At 42.3% G+C, this 19,798-nt stretch overlaps 1 protein-coding gene across 3 annotated transcripts in view; it reads right to left on the bottom strand.

Annotated features, from left to right (window-relative positions):
• OTUD7A (OTU deubiquitinase 7A) overlaps window positions 1-19,798 on the bottom strand; it is a 213,649-nt gene that overhangs the window by 37,446 nt on the left and 156,405 nt on the right. For all 3 annotated transcript variants that reach the window (XM_084816691.1, XM_084816692.1, XM_084816690.1), the window contains one exon: window positions 1,402-1,503. In XM_084816691.1, the coding sequence (XP_084672817.1) occupies window positions 1,402-1,503 (102 nt within the window). The remainder of the gene's footprint in view (window positions 1-1,401; window positions 1,504-19,798) is intronic.

Here is a 19,798-nt window from a genome sequence, read left to right as displayed (position 1 = left end):
GTGATGCAAAACTATGGAGAAAGTCCATTTTGACTGCAAAGGAAGCACTTGGGACAAGCAGCGTGGCCCCAGAAGACATACGGCAGTTTGAGCAAATGGCAAACCTTCTCAGCTTAGAACCCTTGCTGCCAGTAACTAAGCCTAAGGAGAGGCATTTCAACCTTTCAGAATGGGGACCCCCCAACAAAAGCTGGGGAATGTTTAGTGACCAGGGGAAAGGGGCAGGCCATCTGGGGAACCCCAGAGGGTTGGAATGGGACCCCAGGTGGGCCAGATTTGGCCCATGGGCCTGAGGTTCGACACCCTGCCTTACAGGATCAGATGCATGGAGTAGAACAAACAGCTACTGCACATATAGTATTTCTTACAATCCCAATGGGAAGGGGGAAGTATACTCACAGTCACTGCACTTTCCCTTCCCCCACATAGGGGGAAAGCTAAGGCGTGAGAACTGGCTGGACAGCCAAGTGACACCTACTCACTCTTCTCTCTCATTCACTCGTCTCTCATTCACTCTTCTCTCTTGGCTCCTCACAGCACCAACCAAAATGCATTGGGTCCAACAAACAACATGTTTTTAGAGTAACTTAGAGACTTTCTCTTTTGTTGTTTTAATATTGGTTCTTCCATCCTTCCCTGTCTCTCATTACGGATTACAGGGCTACAACTTTTTACACTAATACTAAGTAAATAAAGCAGTGAAATGGATGCATGAAACCCAAAGATGGACATAAATATAAAATGAACTATAAATGTCCCTGAAGACTCAGACCTGAGCCTACACTTCTGTTGTGGATACAATCCTATTAAAATGGAATCTTTGCCTATATCAGACTAAACATTTTATGGGTATCATATGCTGGCTCCTACAAGTTAAAAGTGTAATTTGTTGTTGCACCTTCATCTTAGCAAGCAAACTGGTGAAGCTTCTGTCATCCATCAAACTGTACTGACCAGTGAGATATCCAATATAACTGAAGGGGAGAAAATGGAACATTTTATTTCAATTCAGCCCGTTCTATCTTGACATCTAAAAAAGGTAATATTTCCTTATCTCACTGAAGCTCACAACAACTATGTGAGGCAGAGAACTGAAGCTATAAGTTCCTTAAAGTTATTTGGCGAGTCTATGGATGACCAGAGAATTGTACCTAGATCTCTCAGATCCTAGTCCAACCTGCTGCTTATTGGACCACACTGAACTTAGTATAGCTAGCCGTCATGGATAAAAGGAACTTCCTTAACAGCCTATTTATACACCATTAGGTCTTTTCACTTCCATATCATGTCCATGTGAGTTTTCTTCATTTGTAAAAAGGTGGGATGTAAACATTAAAAATAAAACAGACCATTATGCTAGTATTTCAAAATGGATTGCTATTATCAGAAGACAAGACTTACCCAGAGAAGCAGCATGTAATAAGCAGTTTCCATCACCTGTTGTCGCCAATGGAAGAAGCCGTTTACAGCTTGTACATACTGTGGACCACCAGTTAAGACGACCTGAAAAATGAAGCATTATTTTAAAATAAAGAACACAATCCTGCCAACATTAACCATCTTGAAGTCCTACTGATTTCAAAAGGAAGAGTTAAATCTTTTCCACTCAAATCAGTGGGACTTAGGAGGGATTTATCTTAGCTGGATTGTGGCCACTGTATGTGGGCTAAAGCAATATAGAACATGAAAATGTGATCAGGGTTAAACTCAGGAGTATTTTGTATCTCACTGGAAGTACATATCCCCCCAAATAAATCTTCCTGTGATATAAGAAATTAAAATAGCTGGGGGAAGATAAAAATGTGAGGGTATCAAAATGAAAAATAAAAGAGCAAATGCAGAGGATTGCATCCAGTTACAGTATGCTAGTCCCAGATGCCATGCAGAAATCTTACAGGGATACTAAAACATACATCTCAATCAAAGCAAGATTAAGACTAGGAGTTCCAAGAGCCCTCTGCCTGAATTCGATGAGCTTCTGCACTGATAAATAAGTGTCTACACTCAGGTGCAAGAACTGGTGTACTGGTGCAGCATCATAAGGGCAGCATGAGGCAATAGATGTTTTACCAGTGCAGCATGGGACTAGCAGCACCCATCATAATCAGAAATGATATAGTGGTTTTACAGAAATGAGATAGGATTGATGATAACTCTTTGCATACTAAGGATTCTTGGGCCATAGCAGAAACTGCTACAGCATCACAAGTCTGCAACTTCGACATGCTATACTAAGTAGTTATAATGGGATTGTACATGTAGTAGGTGTATTTCCTCCCATTTGTCTTGTACAAGATTATGGTTCAGCCACAATGGTACAAATCAAAATATTAAGATACCATATTAGTCAAAGAAAAATAAGAAAAGGGTTTAAACTCAGGTTCTTGCACCTGGATCCTGCTGGGTATAGTTGCACACCCTGTATTGATAAAGACAGGTTATTTCAAGCTCTTTTAACCTCTTCCCCCGACACATATTGACTGTTGTGTAGTAACATCTAACCCTTAGTATAACAGCAGCGTAGTCTTGGTAATTCCTTACCTGGGTAACAAATAGGGTGGGGAGAATATTTTTCATTCACATTTTAAAATGAAGTGACCTAATTTGCACTTCCTAGATTAATATGTATATTGGAACATAGTTATCCTTCAGACTGCATAATTCTCTACATGTTGTAATGCAATTCTCAGCTCAAACACTGCATGCAAAAATGTGTATGTTAGGGAACGTTGCATACAAAACTATATATCAGGGGAAATTGCATATGAAAATAAAATCAGATTTTCATGCATTTTTTTTAAATTGCAGACTGATGGGGAATTGGATGGAATGGATTTACAATTGCATACATGTGAAACTGACAGGGACCAGAAATAGTCCGGAATACACCCATCCCCAGCAAGAAATCACTTCCTCAGTTTTGCACACCTCTCTACCCAGAAAACAAAGCTTTTATATGATTTTGCTACCAGCTGAACTCTCCCTCACTTCACTTTATTAAACCCTATCTTCTAACCAACTAAGGCCCATTCAACTAAGGGATAATTCACACTTTATGTGGCAAAGGTGCTTGTCAAATTTCTTCATATCTGACAGCATATATGACTGCAGTAGTGGTACACACATTACAAACACTCTTGTTACAAAGGCTGACTCAGTCCTAACACCATAAACCCTCTGGGCAAGGACTATTGATGTTTCTGCTTGTTTTTAAATAGCAGTGATAATAACTTTGGTTAACGATGCAGCTTGCTTACTCCTTCTTCTGCACCACCTCTCTTTTCTCCTTTTCAGTCTAAATCTCAGCTTCATCCTTGGAACCGGCTTCTGGCTCTGGACCTCTCTGCATCTCTTTTGTCTCTACCAGCCTTTTAATGAACCAATCTTCTGGCTTTTAACTACCATCCTGACCAATCGTATTTTATCACCTTGCCATTGTGAGTGCAGCACTAGATCTACTGGTTCCTAGTCCTCTTCATTTATACCACAATTTGCCATGAACTATTCCCCCAGATTAATTGCTACATGTTGGATTTGCTCCTCAATACTCACCACCAGTCTCCCCACCCCATTCTGAAACAAACCCTTACTGAGACACCTAACTAAAATTTGAAGTTGCTGTTGAGTTAATTGTTTGATTCTTGGACATACCTAATCCACTTTACAATTGTATGGTTTTAATTCAGGATTAGCTTCATTTAGGAGTTCAACAGCATACAAAGGATTGCAACAAAAACAGACCCAGAAAAGTTTATCAATTGTAATAGTTTGGTTTATTAAAAACACTTGGTAATCTCCACATGAATTCAATAAGCAGCAGCTGGTATGCACTTCACATTTCTAACCAGTCTTATTAAATCTAAATTAGGAGTGCACTTGGGAAGCATAATTTAAAGTGTGTTGGACTGCCTCTGGGAGAGATAAAATTGGAAGTAACATGTTCTCATTTTTAGCAATTCCTTTCTCGTGGGCTCTGTGAAATAACAGCCTATCACCTGCTCCATGCAGAATATTTGGGAAATAATGCAGGTGGTGACAAATCAAGGGTGTGCTTAAAGGAGACTCATAAAATCTATACAATACCTATACATTTCTTGGTAAGAGTTGTATAATGAAGAAGGTCATAGCCAAGTAAAAAAAAAACTAAGATGTGGTACCTGTTACATTTCAGAATATATATTAAGGGTATTTGTCTTGTGTTAATAAATAGTTTTTCAGAGAGATTATATCAATCCCAATTCCTTCTATGACTAAACAAAAAATGTTTTCAAAATTGTAAACTGTGATGCTTTTGTTGTTGCCAATCTCCCTCAATCCAAAAAGCATAAACATGACAGAAGATATTCAGCACAGATGCCAATGGAATTCCATATTATCAGCAATTTTCAAAATCTGGATAATGAAGTATCATTTTCTGCCCTTTCCCTTAAGTTACAGTAACATTTGCATGCTTTAGGTGACTGGAATTTGGACAGGGATTCAGCCACACACAGCTACTATAGGTAGCCAGGACAGACACCTTGGCTGTCCTACTGTCCGTTTTACAGATCAAATACTTTCTGTGAACCAGATAAACAAGCAGCAGTTACAGCTTCTTGTTGTTGTTGTTATTATTAATTATACTACTGCTACTACATTTCTGTACCACCCCATAGCTCTCTGGGCAGTTTACAGAAGTTAAAACATTAAATATAATATAAAAAGTTTAAAAGCCATTTACATAAAAGCGCACAGAAAATATACACAAACAACATGTAACTAAAAACAACTTTGAACTGTCAGTCATAACTAAAGACACATCCAGGACTGATCAAAACTCATCATGTGCTGCCAAATGCCTGGGAAAAGAGAGATGTCTTAATCTGGTGCCAAAAAGATAATAATGTTGGCGCCAGGTGGACCTTATTGGGGAGCTCGTTCCACAGATGGGGGGGCACCACTGAGAAGGCCCTCTCCCTTGTTGCTGCCTTCTGAGCTTCCCTTGGAGGAGGCACTCAGAGGAGGACCTTAGATGCTGAACGTAGCATAAGGGTAGGTTCATTTCGGGAGAGGCGTGCCATCAGGTATTGCGGTCCCAAGCCATGTAAGGCTTTATAGGTTAAAAGTCATAGTCCCCCCCCCCGGCCCCACCCATCTCTCTCCCAACGAAAGTCATCACACAGGGCGACCAAGGCTGTTTCCATGCCAAAACTTGGCTTGAGCCCCAACTAAAATGGATCTAGATAATTGGTCTCATTCAAGTGTCTGGAGCTGGCTGGCAACCACCTGCTCAAGGACCCTGCCCAGGAAAGGAACATTTGCCACTGGTCTAAAAGTATTAAGATTTTCCGGGCCCAGGGAGGGTTTCTTCAGGAGTGGTCTCACCAGCGCCTCTTTGAGGCAGCCTGGAACCACTCCCTCTTGCAAGGAGGCATTTATCATCTCCCCGTCCCAGCCAGCTGTCCCTTCCCTGCCAGTTTTTATAAGCCAAGAGGGACAAGGATCCAGTACGGAAGTGGTTGCACGAACCTGTCCAAGCACCTTGTCAATGTCCTCAAGCTGTGCCAACTGAAACTCACCCAGGAGAACAGGACAAGGCAGTGCTCTGGATACCTCACCAGATTCACCTGCTATAACACTGGAGTCCAAGTCCCGACAGATGCAAGAAATTTTATTCTGGAAGTGCCTAGCAAATGCTCTCATCGCTCTCAGCTCCAGGGTGTACCACGGAGCAGTACGAGCTCTACTCAGGAGAAGGCGCTCAGGAGCAATCGTGTCAACCACCTGCGTCATTTCTGCATTCCACAGATCAACCAGAGTTTCAACAGGAGAGCCCGCCATATCAGTCGGAAACCTCTGCTCCTTCATCCAAGTCATTTATAAAAAATATTGAGCAGCACAGGGCCTAGGGCAGAGCCCTAGGGCACTCCACTCGAGACCTCTGTCCAGGGTGATGCAGAGTCATTAATGAGCAATCTGTGGAGTATAGTTGTTTAACCAGCTGTGGACCTACCTAACAATATTATCAGCCTGTCCACATCTTACCACCTTGTCAACAAGGGTATCATGGGAGACTTCATCAAATGCTTGGTCAAATAAAGATATATTATGTCCACTGCATTTCCATGATCTACCAGACTAAGTCCCTCCTCATATTGTTTGTTCTGCTGCTCCCAAGTCAAACACAATTCCCCATTTTGGAATACACCTGTTTGTACATCAGCTTGTGCAGTCTCTTGCACAAGCTGAAGCCTGGATAGCTGCTATAGAAACTATACTATAATAGCACTGAGTGAACTTTTAAGCATTTACAGAACAGAGCTAGCAGCTATTTTCCTGCTGTTCATGGTTCTTTAAATCCAGCCTTACAGTTTGGATCCAAAACTATATATCTGATAGTCAATGGAAGCTACAGATTTTTTTTTGAAAGATGGAAATGCTCTGTAAAGCGCTCTCTGTTGATACCCCTGGACATCAATAAGTTCTAGATGCTATCAAAATGAAATAAAATGTCTGTCCCCCATAGATTCACCAGTAAAATGAAATGAGGCTAAAGTGATAGTGATTACTAAATCTAGAAAGAACAATTCTAAAGTAGAATTATATAGATCTATATCTTAGTTAATTATTCGTTACAAGCTTTCAGCTGCCAGTTTGCACAGTTTCTTTCCAAACATACGCACTGTCATCAAATGGACTTTATAAAAGTCAAAATATATAGATTTAACATTATTAGTCAGTCTCAAAAGTCTATAACTCCAATATTTTTATTATTATTTGTTGATGCTAAGAAGGCAATAGGCTTAAAACTAGTCTTAAATGAAAGATCTCAAGTAATTCAATGCTGATACTTCCTTTTGTGTTTGGATTGATATTATATATAATTCTCTGGTGTTCTTAAAACTGTTAACTTAGAAGAGAAGCATGCGGAGCTAGCATGGATATAGGATGGTGGCATAAGGCAAGAGCTCTTCAACCTGATCCTCAGAACCTCCCAGAATTCAAGCAGAAACCGCCTATAAAAAGACCTCAAACCATTATCTTCTGAAGGAGAAACCCACAGGGAGTGAACGGAAACAGAAATGACAGAAACAACGCTTGGGGTGGTGAGAGAAATATTGGACTTAATAAATCTTCTGTGTGGCGGGGGTGTGATCTTGACACAGTTAGAATGGTGCCTATAACTTCCAAACCAGATAAGGAAAGCCAACAGAAGGGGGGCTCGATCTCAAACGAGGTGATTGCAACTGTGATAAAGGAAGAAATTATACAGCAATTTACATTACTTAAACAAGAAATCACAGACAGCATTGGGAAAGCTTTGGATAACAAATTTAGCATTTTCAGCTCACAACTAAAAATAACAGAAAAAAATGCTTCTGTAATGTAGGAAACAACAGGACACCATGAAAAAAAGCTAAAAAGCCTCTGTAAAACTAATTTAGAGATAAACACACAACTGGAGCAGATGGAGAACAGAAACAGACTTTTAAACCTATGAATCCGTGGTGTGGATGAAGAAGTGGTAGGAGGGAACATTAAAGAATTTTTTAAAATATGGCTATCCTCTTTGGTGCCTAATTTATCTACTGAAGTAAATTATTTGGGAAGAGCATATATAGAGCACTAGGACCCAGATGGAAAGATACTACAAATCCAAGGGACATAATAATGAGATTTGTCAGGTACTCCAAGAAAGAGGAGTTTTTGAAAAAGATTAGTGAATTAAAGGAAGTAAAGTTTACAGATACACCACTGCAGATTCTTCAGGAAAATGTACAAAGAAGAAGATAATTTAGACCATTTACATTGAGATTACAAGAAGCTGGTATCCATTATCACAGGGGTTTTCCTTTTCATTTGTTAGTCTCATGTAAGTGCACAACATACATTGCAGCATCATTAAAAGAAGCTGCTGGTATTCTGAAGATCTTGAATTTAGACCTCCCAGAGGATATAAATGAAGCAGAGCTGGAAAAGATAGAGGATGAATGTGATACAGATAATGAAGATGGGAAACTGTTAGGAGAAAGCAACCGAATAAATCACGATTTCAGAGACCAGCCTCAGAAGATGCGCTAATCAGAGCTTTGCGTGCATTACCAAGCAGAAGGAGATGAGAAACTGTGTATTTGTTGTATAGACTAAACCTGTAGTTGAGGTCTGATATACTGTTGAGTGAATTATTTTTAATAAGGGGGGAGTATCTGCACTGAGGTATTTACAGAAGTTAAAATAATTTGGGTGATGTTAAAGTAGCTTTGAAATGTAAAGGGTTGGGGGTGGCTCTCGTTTAGTATGGCCAACTTATATGTTAATAATTGGATTATCCACTCCTACTGAGCTTAAGTTTTGTGTTTTTTTGATATATTTTTGTATTTTGTTGCTGAGTAAAAACACTATAAAGCAGCGCTGGTGCAGCTTTTTGACTCTTTTGGCAGTGTAAAGGTATTAGAGTTAAGATGGCTGATCCCAGGCGTACTCGCAAAGGCAGAAGCTGCTTCTTGTTAGCTTTGCTGCCCCTTTCTCTCTTTTTTTCTTTTACTGGTCTTGTTGAAGTGGGATAAAGGGGGGATGAAGACAGAGGAGGGTAGATTCTTCCGGCTTTATTATGGATGTTTAGTATTTTTTAACAACAGAGAAGTTCTATGCTTGAATTGTTTACTAAGGTATAATGGTTAAAGAAATCAGAGTAACAACTCTAAATATAAAAGGAATGGTAAACACTATTAAACTGACATGGCTGTTTAAGGTAATAAAAGATTAAAAACCTACAGTCCTTATGCTCGAAGAAACACATAAAGCAAAACTTAGAGATGGCTTTCTTAATAGCCAATTTAGCTCCAGGGTCTGGGAAATCAAGGGGAGTGGGGCTATTATTTGATAGTGAACTGGATTTTACTCCACATAGAGTGTTACAAGATAAGGAAGGAAGATATATTTTTGCAGAAGAACTTCTGAACAAGCAGGATTCGGTCACCTTTGGCTCCGTTTACGGTGTAATTATGTTAACCAAGTGTAATTGGTTAACATTATCACCCAATGTTAACCAATTACACTTTATGCATAAAGTACTGAAAAAATTAAAGAAATTTATGAAGACAGCTATTGTAATAGGAGGAGATGTTAACTGGAAACTTCAAGGGGTACACCCAGAGGCATCGGACAGAGAGATTTGGAGCCCTATAGGTAATATTCAAGCTGTACATAAACATCCCAAGCAGTTAAATTTAATAATGTAATCCATAAATATGACCTTAGAGATGTATGGGCAGAGGATAGTCCAGGGGAATTTAATTATACTTTTTATTCCAGACCCCATGGAACTTTTTCACATTTAGACATGCTTTTAGTATCCCCACATTTCTTGCAGAAGGTGGAAAAAATAGATATTGGTCAAATTAAAGTAAGAGATCATGTTCAGTAACACTTCATTTTAAATCTCAATTTAAAAATAAATCATTTACAGAATGGAAATTTAATTCATATCTATTAACTCAATCACAGTCTATGGAACATATTAGAGAGGGGATACAAACTGATGTTTCTGATAATTCATCTGATGAAATTAGGGAGGAAGTTAGATGGGAAGCTATGAAGGCAGTGATTCTAGGAATATGTATTAAAGAAATGAGTTACATCAGAAAACAGAAGAGAACAAGAACAAACACTTGAACAGGAATTAGAAAAATTAACTGCAGATTATCAGATTACAGGTTCACAAACAATCAGGAGGGAAATGGAAAGAAACACACAGAGCTGAATTTACTTAATATAGATAAAACAATGATAAGTATGCTTTCTATGAAACAAAAATATTATGCATTTGATGGGAAGGGGTCTAAATTGCTAGCCAATAGAGTAAAGAAAAGACAATAGAAAAATATAATCAGAAGTTTGTACATAGATTCAGGGGAAAGAACATTCGATGAAGAAGAAAAGTCAGGTTACTTACCTGTAACTGGAGTTATTCGAGTGGTCATCTGTGCATTCACACATATGGGCTCTGCACCTGCCCAGAGCCTCAATCCAGGAACTTCTGTAGCTCAGGAAATTTTGGCAGGAACTCCTCCCCCACCATCCCATTGTGCACACTCCAGCGGGTTCCCACTCAATCCCTCAGTTCCAAGGAGACCGCCAATTGTGGCCCACTTATAAATCAAGGGCCTCAGTACCAACACCAAGCATGACATTGACAACGAAGCAGGGTGGTGGATGGGTTGTGTGAATGCACAGATGACCACTTGAAGAACTCCAGTTACAGGTAAGCAACCTGACTTTCCTCTTCATGGTCTCTGTGCATCACACATATGGATGAATAACAAGCTTACTGTCAGGGTGGACACTGAGCCCATAGAATCCCAGAGTAGTTCTGATGCTGAGGAAGAGCAGTCGCTCCTTCGGGAGAGGAGCGCGCTGCTGTTTTCCCAGGACCAACAGCTGACGGAGCTTCCTCCCACCCACATTCCTAGTTTAGAAAGCAGTCCAGGGAGTGACTCAGCACAGATAGCAGACTGGGGGGGGGGGGATGCGCAGCGCAGACGCAGAGAGCGGCGCCAAATGGTTCGTGCTCAAAGAACGGTTGCGCCCAGAGGATCCAAGGGAAAAGGGGAGGGATTCTCCCTAGTCCTTATATTCAGGGGTCTGCCAGTAAATGCCCTTCAAACGGGGACCAACTGTTCTAACTTAGGGCATAGGGATGCTGCTGCTCAGATCTAGTTGCTACCTGTAGAGCTGTTAAGTTGTAAAAGAAGAATAAAGCTTTGAAAAGAATCCCTTTGTCTGTGTCTGGACTTGGCTACTGGATTAGACTGAGTGCCCTCCAAGGAGCCCTTGACACTTACATACCAGGAGGTGGGTCAGTGTCATCATCTAAGTACCTCTGACAGCACCGTCCTGCCGAAGCAGCAGTCTCTACGAGCTTGAACGTTGATAATACTTCACAAAGGTGGAAGGGGTGGGCCAGGTTGCAGTCTGACAAACATCTGGTATCGACAATCTTCTCTCAAACACCACTGATGTCGCTACTGCTCTAGTCGAATGCACCGTCACCGAACTAGGCAAATCCAAGCATTCCAGTTCATAAGACAGTTTAATAGCTTGTACTACCCAGGACGCCAAATGCTTCAAGGAGATGGGAAGCCCTTCCTTAGAGCCCCCACAGCAGATGAACAAACACCGGCAACAACGAACTGACTCTGCTCTAGTTTCATAGAACGCCAAAGCCCTGCGTTGGACCAGTGCAGGAGTTTGGCAAACCAGGGCTGCCTGGGCCACCATGTTGCAATCAGGATGCCCTCTGCATCGTCCTCCCCCAGCTTTGCTATCACCCAGGTGAGAAGAGGGAATGGTGGAAACATATAGAGGAAGCATCTGCTTCAGTTCCAGGCAAATGTGACTCCAAGAGACCATGCGCCTCTGCCTGCTCGGCTGCAGAACCTGCAGCACACTGCGTATTTCTCGGGTGCGAACAAGTCCATAGAGGGGCAACCCCATTGGTGAAACAAACAGTTGCGGACACTTGGATTGAGCTCCCATTCATGGGAGTCTGGGAAGGAGCAACTCAGATGGTCGGCTAAGGTCTGTGCCCATAATATGTATCGCAGTAAAGTCGATGGCCTGAGCGATACACCAAAGATCTGTATTGAAAGCTGAATCAACTATCGAGTGAGTCCCTCCTTGTTTGTTGAGGTGAAACACAACTGTCATGTTGTCGGAAGCAATCTAGATGTGGTGGCCACAGATGACCATCTTGAAAGCCTTCAAGGAGTTGTCAACAGCAAGAAGCTCTACACCATTGATGTGACTGTTTGCCTATGTCTTTGACCACTGACCTTGCACCTTAACGTGTCTGCAGCGAGGGCCCCATCCTAGCATCAAGACGTCTGTCATGACTGTTAATGTCGGAATGGGAAGCTGGAAAGGCAAACCTTGTAGGAAGTTGGATACCACTGTCCACTGGCAAAACCAAGCCCTGAGAATGGAAGGGAGCTGTAACCTGACTTTCTGTGCATCCTGCCCTAGGTTGAATGTCCTGATGAAACAGTTTGCAATGCCTTCATGCGAACGTGGGTATAAGGGACCACCGCTGTTGTAGCCACCATCAGGCTGAGCAATTTCTGTACCATCTGGGCCTGCATGGTACGGCAAACCTGTACGTCTGTTGCAAGCTTTACTAGGAGCAGTGCCCAATCTCAAGGAAGAGAACGACCGCCCCTCCAGAGAATCTGTGAAGGCCCTGATAAATTGGACAACTTGGGATGGCACCAAAACCGGCTTCTCCACATTCACGCACAAGCCGAGGTCTTTCAGCAGATCCAGAATAAGCAGAACAACCTTCTGCAAGCAGCTCTTTTACTGGGCAACTAGAAGCAAATCGTCAAAGTAGGGACAGATCTGGACCCCCTGAAGTCTGAGAGGGCCACATACACAGCCATGTATTTCATGAAGACCTGTGGAGCCATAGCGAGCCCAAAGGGTAGCACCCTGAACTGGTAAGCAAGACTGTCAACTGCAAAGCGGAGAAAACGCTGGCTGAACTCCTCTACTGCAATATGAAAATACACATCCTTTAGATCAGTGGTTGCGAACCAATCTCCTCTCTGCAGCAAGGGTAGGATGCCAGTGGCCAACATCCCCTTCCTGGGCAAGGTGCTTGAGTGGGTGGTTGTAGGACAGCTCCAGGCACTCTTGAATGAAACGGATGATCTAGATCCATTTCAATCGGGCTTCAGGCCTGGTTTTGGAACGGAAACTGCTTTGGTCGCCCTGTGGGATGACCTCTGCCGGGAGAGGAACAGGGGGAGTGCCACCCTGTTGATTCTCCTGGACCTCTCAGCGGCCTTCGATACCATCAACCATGGTATCCTTCTGGATAGGTTGTCTGGGTTAGGAGTTGGAGGCACTGCACTACAGTGGTTCCGCTCCTACTTGGATGGCCGATTCCAGAAGGTGGTGCTGGGGGATTATTGCTCTGTGCCATGGCAATTGTGCCATGGGGTTCCACAGGGCTCTGTTTTATCCCCCATGCTGTTTAACATCTACATGAAACCGCTGGGGGAGGTTATCCGGAGGTGTGGGCTGAGGTGCCATCAATATGTGGACGACACCCAGCTCTACCTCTCTTTCTCATCAAAACCAGGGGAGGCAGTGGCTGTTTTGAATCAGTGCCTGGGCACGGTAATGGACTGGATGAGGGCTAATAAACTGAAACTCAATCCAGACAAGACGGAGGTACTGTTAGTGGGTGGTTCGTCTGCCCGGCTAGGTGATATTCAACCTGTTCTGGAGGGGGTTGCACTCCCCCTAAAGGATCAGGTTTGTAGTTTGGGGGTGCTCTTGGATCCAGAACTGTCACTTGAGGCACAGGTGAACTCAGTGGCACGGAGCACTTTTTATCAGCTTAGGCTGGTATACCAACTACGCCCTTATCTGGACAGAGAGAGCCTAGCTACAGTTATCCATGCTCTGATAACTTCTCGTCTGGATTACTGCAATGCGTTATACGTGGGGCTGCCTTTGAAAACGGTCCGGAAACTTCAGCTGGTCCAAAATAGGGCAGCAAGATTGTTAACAGGGACTGGCCTGCGAGCTCATATTACGCCAGTACTTTTCCAGCTGCACTAGCTGCCAGTCCATTTCCGGGTCCGATTCAAAGTGCTGGTGTTAACATTCAAAGCCCTTAACGGCTTGGGGCCAGATTACCTGAAGGATCGCCTCCTCCCATATGTGCCTGCCCGGACCTTAAGATCATCATCAGCGGCCCTTCTCTGTGAGCCGCTGCCAAAGGAAGTGAGGCGGGTGGCTACTAGGAGGAGGGCTTTTTCTGCTGTGGCACCCTGGCTCTGGAATGAGCTCCCTAGTGAGGTTCGCCTGGCGCCTACATTGTATTCCTTTTGGCGCCAGGTGAAGACCTTTTTATTTTCCCAGGCATTTTAGCATTTTAGCTTTCTAAATTTTTATCTTTGCTGTTTTAAATCTGTATTTTAAACTCTTGCACTGCTGCTAGGTTTTATTGTGGTTGTATTGTTATATTGTGGTTTTAATGTTCTATATATTTTAAATTGTTTTATTGTGTGTTGTTTGGTTTTAATTTTTGTGAACCGCCCAGAGCGCGTCGGCTATTGGGCGGTATAGAAATGAAATAAATAAATAAATAAATAAATAGGATCAAAGTCAATGTTGTCATTCTGAAATTTCTGGGTGGAATTAATGCATTGACCACTCTGAGATCTGGGATTGGGCGAAGCCCACCACCCTTTTTGAGCACTATGAAATATTGGGAATAGAAACCCTTGTGGATTTCCAACAGAGGGACCGGCTTGATTACACCCTTCAAAAGGAGCTTGTCTACCTCCTCTAGAAGCACTGGAGATGAAGGTGCAGTTGTGATGCCTGAGAAAGGAGGAACATCAAACTCGACTCTGTAAACTTGACAAATAATAGCCAGAACCCAAGAATCCATTGTTATTCTCTGCTATGCTGGAAAAAAAGGCTGCGAGATGGGATCCAAAAAGAGAAGCGTGGTCCTGGAGGAGGCGCAGTGGAAGAGGACTGTCAAAGATGTTGTTTCTTAGCATAGTCCGATCTCCTACCAGAAGGCTGGAAACGTGACACTGAAGCAAATTGGCACTTCTGCTAGGAGCCTTGGTTTTGTCACAGTGGTCGATCCAGAGGACATTGAGCCTGGGGAAAAGCCAACTAGAGGTACCAACAGAAATGTCTAAAAGGTGGTTGAACCTGAAACAGACCCATCTTCCTTGCCTTAGTCTTGGCTTTCTGAATAGCGTCCATGGCCTTTTTGGTCTTGGAATTAAATAAACCTTCACCGTCAAAGGGAAGATCCTCAATTCGAGAACGCACCTCCTGTGTAAGGCCCACCAACCTCAACCAGGCATGTCTGTGGAGTGCAATAGCCCCCACCATGGCTTTTGCGTCACAATCGGTTTGTTGCCTGGCATTGTTAATTTGTTGTCTCACTACCTTCATGGCCTCATACTGAAACACTCGTGCCAGTTCACGGTGATCATCTGGAAGGTAGTCACACAGGGAGCTAATCTTATCCCACAAAAAGAGCTGGTACCGAGCAATAGTTGCTTGATAATTTGTAACCCATAGTCCAAGGGAAGCAGAGGAGTAGATATACTTGCACAGGAGTAGATATGCCTGCCCGAGGAATTAACTCGATGAGACTTGCCTTGTGATGACTCCACAATAACCGAATTGGGCAAAGGGTAAGTGAACAAAAACCTTGCATCTTTCTCCTGGATCCTATACATGGTTTCTAGACTTTTAGAGGTCAGAGTCATGGAAGACAGTGCTTTCCATGAAAGCTGTATCATTTGCAAAAACATGGAAAGAAATGGAATGGCAACTGGAGTGCTAGAGTCAGTATGGAGAACATCAAATACTGGATCCTTAACTCTCTTCACAGGTTGTTGAGTCTCAAGTCCAAGTGACTGGGCCATCCTAGACACTTGTTCAGCAAAATGACCCATATCTTCCGAAGGTGAAGATGGGTCTTGAGAGCCTACCATGCCGTCAGGTGATGAAAGTGACAGTGCAACGGATGACACTGAAGCTGAGTCAGACTGGTATTCCTCCTTAGGGGAGCAGGAAGAGCCGCTCTGAGCATTATGGTCATCGGGCTTACGTGACTCAGCTTGCAGAAGCGGAGACGACGGCCTGTGTTCATCGACTTTCTGCCTATCAGAAGTCTCATGAACCGGCTGCTGAAGGTGAGGCAACTGACACCATGGAGCAGGCACTGGCAACAATGGAGGTTCCCTCACAACTGGTGGAGAAGGCATCAGCGGCATAAAGGTCTCCATAACCGGTGATCTTGACATTGTAGCGGATGATGAAATCTTCCAAAGGTGCCGATAAGCTCCCGAGTAGACATAGTGTCCATAAGGATAGGGATGAAGTCAATAATAATTCCAATTGTCCCACTCGTGGCGACGGTCTGGAGGAAAAAAAAACAGTCCAATCCACGCTCCCAATCAGAATGGGGGGAATGAGACCTTTCCCTATACAATGTTTGTCGAAAAAATGGTGCTTCTTCACCCCTACGAGAATAGGTAGAGCAACTGACTGTGGGGATAATTCACCATGATGCGCATGCCTTGGGGCCATGCCAACATGCCCTCGATCCTGAGTCAGTGTCAAGTCTCTTACCTCCCCTGCTGAAATAGATGCTATCAGTGGCAGTACCGAGGTTAATACGAAGGGGTGGAAAACATTGGAATTGGAGAATCTAGTGTCAGAGGAGGGGGGTTTAACCAGAAAGACAATCTTTTTTGACTCCTTCACTTTTTTCTTTTTCTTCTACAGTTCAGAGGAATGAGAAGACCTCGCCTTTTTGGACAATTTCTTAGCAAGAGAAACTGCCAAGGATAGTCCAAGGGTAGGAGGATCAGATCAGCCTGTGGCTAGAACCAGAGCTGACTGGGAAGGCAAGATCACCTCTTTCTCCACCGCTTCTTTACGAGGACACTTATCCGAGGTTCCGGGCCCACTTGCTGGTTGATCAGACCCTGATGCCATAGATGAGGGGGGGTCCTGATGCCTTCAACGCCTTCTCCCAAAGAATCGCCTTGAGTCTGTCAGTGTGGTTCTTCCTCGCTTGCTTGCTAAACCACATGCCATGATGACAAGCCTCCATGATATAACCTTCGCCCAGACAGAGAGAAGGCATAAGGAGTGACCGTCCATGGGTGGAAGCTTTCCCCCACAATGAACGCACTTCTGAAAAGGAGCCTTAACAGCCATACACCCAAAGGCGCTGCGTGATCAAAGGATCGCAAAGGACCAAAATAAAATATAACTAAAAATGAATAAATGTAAAAGGCAGAAAAGAACTAGAAGAAAAAGGAAGTGAAAAAAAGAGAAATCTCCTCAGCAAAGTCCAAATGAGAAGTCCCTTTGATCGAGTACTAACACAGTGGCAGTCGACAAAGAGAGCGGGAACCTGCTGGAGTGTGCACAATGGGATGGTGGGGGAAGGGTTCCTGGCAAAATTTCTTTAGCTATAGAAGTTTCCCGAATTGAGGCTCCACGCAGGCACAGAGCCCATATGTGTGATGCACAGAGACCACGAAGAAGAATGGGGGAGATTTCAGCCAAATATTATGAACATTTATATAGAGATAATCAGCTGGATGGGGAGAAAATTATGGAATATCAAAGAACCACTGGCATTTTCCCCATCTCGAAAGAGGATAAAGCATTATTGGAGCAACTAATTACCATAGAAGAAATTGAATTAGGTTTAAAAAAGACAAAACCAAATAAATCTCCCGTATTTGATGGTTATGCAACTGAATTCTATAAATCATATAAAGATCTGTTATTGCCTCATAAAAAAAAGTTATTTAATGAAATATTGGACGGGTCCCAATTGCCACCTACGTGGACACAGTCTAAAATTGTTCTTCTGAAACCAAATAAAGACCCCACCCTTCCAGATTCTTATCACCCTATTTCACCCCTAAATGTTGACTATAAAGTATTTACTGTATTTTGGCAGCAAGATTAAGCATGATTACTGGAACAATAATTCATCCAGACCAGTATGGTTTCATGCCAAAGAGATATATAGTAGATCCTGTCATATGATTATTTAGTGTTATGAATTATAGTAAAATAAGTAAATCCCACTTAGCTATTGTTGCCTTAGATTTATATAAAGCATTTGATAGCGTGAATTGGATCTTTTTATTAAATTCCTCTTTTCATTATAAAATTGGCCCTAAATTCTCAATGGTATTAAAGACAATTTATGCCCCAACAGCCAAAATTGACATTAATAACTCCCTCTCCTGGACTATTAATTTGTATTTGGGAACAAAACAAGGCTGTCCCCTTTCTCCTTTCTTATTTACATTAGTAATAGAATTTTTAGCAAATAAAGTGTGACAACATCCCAATATTGCAGGAATACAAATTCAAGTACAATCCCTTTTGTTAAACATGTATGCTGATTATATGGTTTTGATGCTCATCAAGCCATCTCAGGCTGTTCCACACTTTCTCGTAGAATTGCAGTCATTTCAGCAAGTAGGATTAAAAGTGAATTATGATAAATCTGATTTATTATGTTTCAATATTCCTCCTAACATTCAATTAGGTATATCTAAACAATAAGGGGACGCGGGTGGCGCAGTGGCTTAATGACGCTGGAGTTTGCCAGCCAGAAATGGTCGACTCCAACTCCAACGGTTCGAGCCCAGCTCCACGTGACGGAAGTGAGCTCCCGTCATTTCATCCCTAGCTCCTGCCCACCTAGCAGTTCGAAAGCATACCATCTGTGAATAGATAAATAGGTACCCCCATTTCGGTGGGGGGAAACGCTGGCAGCATTCTATGCGGGGAGCAGGAACCGGCACTGGATCTGCCTGGACGTGATCAGCGGAGAAGCGGTGGAGAAAAAGCCCGGATGAGCCTACTTCCCTAAGAATGCTGCTGGCCAGTCGATGCAAAGCTAGCTCGCCCTCTTGTGGTGCATCAGTGCAACAAAGACTAGCAACTACCCGTGCCAGAACATCTACCGTGTAAAAACATTGTAGACTCCCTGGCAATGTGTGCCATATGCTAAATAAATAAATAAATCTAAACAATTAAAACTATCACTGGTACATTCCTCTTTTAGATATATATCCCCAGAAAAATACATAAGCTCTATAAGGTTAATTATAGAGTGTTCGGGGAAAAAGTTGTCACTGATATAAAAAGATGGGAATTTTAAACTTATCTCTTTCAAGCTGGATTTCTGTAATCAAAATGATGATTCTCTCTAAATTTATGTACCTTTATTTATGTACCTTTTTTATGTGCTCCCCCTGGAAATACCAATTAGATGTTTTAAGAGATAGCAGGCTAGGACTGAAAAATTCCTTTTTAAAAGTAAGAAACCCCTGGTGTTGAAGACATCCTGATACAGGTTGATGACAGAGGGAGGTTGGAGTTTCCCACAATTATAACTTTATTATGAAGCTTATCAGCTTCGACATTTATGGATAAAAATCAAAGTAAGCATTGGGCAAGTCTTGAAGTGGCTTTATTAAACCAGGAAGATGCTCATTGCATCCCATTTGTAAAACAGGATCTTTAAAAAGTTTTAATGAATCAAAACTCAGGTATGCTTCCAATCTTTAGGATTTGGAAATGTCATAAAGAACAATTAATGCCGGGAATTTCTCCTTTGACTCTGATTCATATCCATCATGAATTTAAAAATAAAGATAGGAGAATCGAAGTAAAATAACCAAGAAGAAAATTTATATAGATTAGGGTTTATAAAAATTCACAACTAATAGCATGAGAGACCTGGAGGCTCCAACTGTGAGAATTTAATATAATGTGGCTAATGTGGTACCAATTGGGTACCTTTATAAGGAAACCTGATATTAAAGAAGAAGGCACTAGGCCTCTTACCCATTTTGAAAAGTTGGCAGCAGATTTCACAGATACGGAAAAGGGATTGATTTCCACGATTTATGACATCTTATTGTGTACAGATATGGGCTCTTTGAATGACCTAAAAAGAGTATGGGAAAAAGACTGGAATATTGATACTGAAGAGAAGGAATGGTCCTCTTTATGGACACAATTCCCTTATAAGTCCACATCAGCTATGTTTCAAGAAACATCAATAAAAATAGTTCAGAAGTGGTATCTCATCTCTTTGAGGATCTCTTATATGTCTAAGAATAGTTCTTCTAAGTGTTGGAGCAGATGTGATACAGTAGGGTCTTTCTACCATATGTGGTGGGATTGCAAGAGGGTCTCAGATTTCTGGGACCAAATTTGCTCAGAAATC

The sequence above is a fragment of the Heloderma suspectum genome, chromosome 11, assembly GCF_057233095.1.
Source record: "Heloderma suspectum isolate Gila_16-S chromosome 11, 16-S_ref, whole genome shotgun sequence".
NCBI classification, from domain to species: domain Eukaryota; kingdom Metazoa; phylum Chordata; class Lepidosauria; order Squamata; family Helodermatidae; genus Heloderma; species Heloderma suspectum.
Note: the sequence above shows the minus strand (reverse complement) of the source record. Positions and strands in the feature narration are given on the sequence as shown.